The sequence below is a fragment of the Telmatherina bonti genome (genome assembly GCF_933228915.1).
Source record: "Telmatherina bonti genome assembly, chromosome: 1".
In the NCBI taxonomy this organism is placed as follows: Eukaryota; Metazoa; Chordata; class Actinopteri; order Atheriniformes; family Telmatherinidae; genus Telmatherina; species Telmatherina bonti.
The window spans coordinates 35,850,368-35,854,089 of NC_136619.1; the positions used below are offsets into that span (position 1 = coordinate 35,850,368).

General features: G+C 49.2%; 1 protein-coding gene across 1 annotated transcript; it reads right to left on the reverse strand.

The window, feature by feature from the left end:
* Positions 1-263: 263 nt before the first annotated feature.
* kcna4 (potassium voltage-gated channel, shaker-related subfamily, member 4) lies at positions 264-2,336 on the reverse strand (the record flags this gene model as incomplete). Its single annotated transcript, XM_079244611.1, has 1 exon — positions 264-2,336. One exon carries the CDS (start codon positions 2,334-2,336, stop codon positions 264-266), a length of 2,073 nt encoding a protein of 690 aa, XP_079100737.1.
* Between the last annotated feature and the right edge of the window lie 1,386 nt (positions 2,337-3,722).

The following is a 3,722-nucleotide window of genomic DNA, read 5'->3' on the forward strand; positions in this document are numbered from 1 at the left end:
ATTGAAAGATTGGTGAATCTGTTGGGCAAATCCAGTCCAGATTGCGCCTCAGTGTTCATCACTGTGGAGCAGATTCTTAATATTTAGCATCTTCACCTGCCAATTGGTGCTCTGTGAGTGTGAATGTGGGCGTGCTTGTGTGAGGGCGGCTCTGAGGCGTGCGTAAAACTTGTGTTGGGTAAGTCACCTGCTGCTGGGCAGAAAGTATCTTTTACGGAGTGTTTTTTCTACTTAGGGGAGGGGAAAAAAGAGAGTACTTGTAATCACACGTCAGTCTGAATGGATTTTGAGTTAGTACTGTTTTTTCTGCTTATATCTGTCCCATTTCCTTTACTGGGGCTTTTGTCCAGTCCGCAAAGAGACTCCGTCACCCCTTCCTCCATCTCCATATACTCCGCTTTGTCACCCAGCGAGGAGCCAGAGGGCGAGCCTTTAAACTTCCTTAGAAAGTCTGGGAAATACGGGCAGCCCGGGGGCATGCTCTCCACGACAGGAGACTGGTCCTCGTTATCTGTCTCTCTGTGGTAAAAATAGTTGAAGTTGGACACGATGACGGGCACCGGGAGCGCGATGGTTAACACGCCGGCGATCGCGCAGAGGGAGCCCACTATCTTCCCACCGACAGTGATGGGCTTCATGTCACCGTAACCCACCGTGGTCATGGTAACCACGGCCCACCAGAAAGCATCAGGGATGCTTGTGAACTGAGAGGTGGGCTCGTCCGCCTCGGCGAAATACACCGCGCTGGAGAACAGGATGACACCTATGACCAGGAAGAAAATGAGGAGGGCCAGCTCCCTCATGCTGGCGCGCAGGGTATGACCCAGGATCTGCAGCCCCTTGGAGTGCCTGGACAGTTTAAAGATGCGAAACACCCTGACAAGGCGGATTATTCTCAGAATGGCAAAGCTCATCGTCTGCTGCCCGTTGCCCTGGTGCTGCGCCAGGTCCGTGCCCAGAGTTATGAAATAAGGCAAAATGGATACAATGTCTATTGAGTTCATAATGTTTTTAAAGAAAGCAGTCTTACTCGGACTGGCAAAGAAGCGAACTATAATCTCAAAGGAGAACCAGATGATGCAGACAGTCTCCACAATGAAAAACGGGTCGTTGAAAGGAGTAAATCCGTGGTCAGGCTGAGAGGAGTTGTGCCGTGGCTGTAGATACTCTTTTTCATCCCTGAATTCCGGCAGCGTCTCCAGGCAGAATATGACAATAGAAATGACTATAACCAGGACGGACACGACCGCTATCCCCCTGGCAGGACTCGAACTCTCCGGATACTCAAAAAGCAGCCAGATCTGGCGCTTGAACTCGTCCTCTGGCAGAGGTTTTTCCTCCTCTTTCACAAAACCCTCATCCTCTCGAAATTTGAGTATGGCCTCCTCCCCGAGTTCATAAAACTTCACTTCCTCGGAGAAGATATCAAACGGGACGTTTACTGGTCTTTTTAACCGCCCCCCTGACTGATAGTAGTAAAGAATGGCGTCAAAACTCGGTCGGTTCCTGTCAAAGAAGTATTCATTCCTCAGCGGGTCGAAGTACCTGATTCGCTTGTCGGGATCTCCCAGGAGGGTGTCCGGGAACTGAGTGAGAGTCTTGAGCTGAGTTTCAAACTTCAGACCCGACACATTGATGACAACTCTCTCGCAGCAGCCGCACTCGCTGTAAACGTTTTCGTATCCGGACTGAGGGCGCCGGTCGGTGATCGACACGGTCTCCTCTTCATCATCCATGTTGCACAAAAAACTCGACCTTTTGCTTCCCCTGCCCCCCTCCCCCGCCTCCTCCTCTTCCTCAGCTCCCTCGGCCTCCTCCTCCTCTATCATGATGTCCTCCTCGGATCCGAGCAGCGCCAGCTCGGAGTGGCGCAAGTCTCCACCGAGAGTTGTCCGGTTGCGTCTCCACCGTCCGACGCCGCGCTGCTTTTTCCGCTCTCTGAGAACTCTCTGCTGCTGCTCGGGCTCCTGCTGGTGCTGTGGCGGCTGCGAGGAGGAGGTGGAGGAGGAGGAGGAGGAGGGGCGCGAGGCGGTACCGCTGCTGATGTTGGCGTTTGTGGAGGAGGCGGCGCGAGACTGATGCTGGCGGTTGTTAAGGAGATGAGCGCTCGAGGAGGTGGTGGAGGTGGACCCCCCAACTCCTCCGCCTCCACCTCCTCCTCCTCCTCCTCCTCCCCCTCCCTCCGCGCCTGATCCACCTTCAGCCGCGGCCGCCGCAGCCGCTGCTCTGGACTGGCGCTCCCTCTCGCGCTCCCTCTCTCGAGCGCGAGCTTGGGCATATCCGTAAGGCAGGTGACTGTTGCACCCGCCATCCGCACCCACCATGGCAAACTCCATGTTTTTTTAATAGTCAGTCAGCGGTTTGGTCCGTGAAGGCTACAACAAGCCGCCTCGAGGCGACGTGGATGCAGACCGGAGGATAAAAAAGTTGCAGCTCGGAGCGCGCGGGGAGAGAGAGAGAGAATGAGGCATCAAAGGCTTCGACCAATCAGTTGTGAATGTGAGAAAGTCAAAATAAACGCACCTCACTGAGGTCCATGTTGACTGGATTCCACGTAGCTTCTTACATCATAGGGGGAGACTGACAGTTTTGGCACAAGCCTCCTTGTATTTTTATGACATCATTACCATAACCAAAGGGGAAAAAAAAAAAAAAGAAAAAAAAAAAAAAAGGGCCGGTGGCATAGCCTGTTACGCAGACACTGTCAAACTTGCAGCTCCCTTTTATAAGCTCAGCATTATAAATCACCGAGTCAACAAGCTACACCAAAACAGTCTCTCCTCGGTTTCTGCTGTGCCCATCAGGTGGTTAATTTCCCAACACCAGGAGCTCGCGCCCAAACGCATCTTTTGATCTTCCGTATTCACCCATGGTTGCCATTTTATGGATATTTTGTTGTTGTTGGGTTTTTTTTTGTTTGTCTAGTTGGTGGGTTTTCTTTTTCCTTTTTGAGAAAAGATCTTTGCTGTTGTTGTTTGGAGCTCCAATGAATCTGACTTTTATTTCTCTAACGCTCTCAGGAGCTGCCAGAAGAAGAGAAGACAAAAGAAAACAGCCAAAGGTTTAAGCAAGAAAGAGATGAGATTTCCGTTATGACTATAATAGTGTCCAGGATATTACGCAACTTATACGTATTATTATTATTATTATTATTATTATTATTATTATTATTATTATTATTATTATTATTATTATTATGTAAACGTATGCACGGATTACATGTATGCTTAGAATAAACATTACGCATGAAATCTTCTTGTGAAAGTAGCCTCCTTTTTTATCCTAATATCCATACTTACATGTGAAAAGGGGGCCAAATGAAACTGCCTCAGCCCCTCTCCAAACAAATCTGTTGGAGGATGAGGAGGAGGAAGGCTAGGTGAGGATGCAGCTCCTCGCTTGTGCTCAAATTCCCGTCTTGATTTTGGGGGGTAGCATCACAAATCCCTCGTCGTATCCAACCAGCGACAATATCCACATCCAGTATATACATCCGTGCTCTGACGCACTCTGAGAAGGACACTTTTTCCTCTTCTTCTTCTTTTTTTTTTTTTTTTTTTTTTTTTTTTTTTGGCTGCGTCTCGACGTCTTGTCTCAATTCAACAGGATCTACTGGTACTTCAGCCTCTGTTTCTGCTGCATCGCTTCTGGTACATAGTGGCAGCAATACTCATAAAAAAGAGAAAAGGGAAAAAAAAAAAAAAGAAAAAAAAAAAGAATCA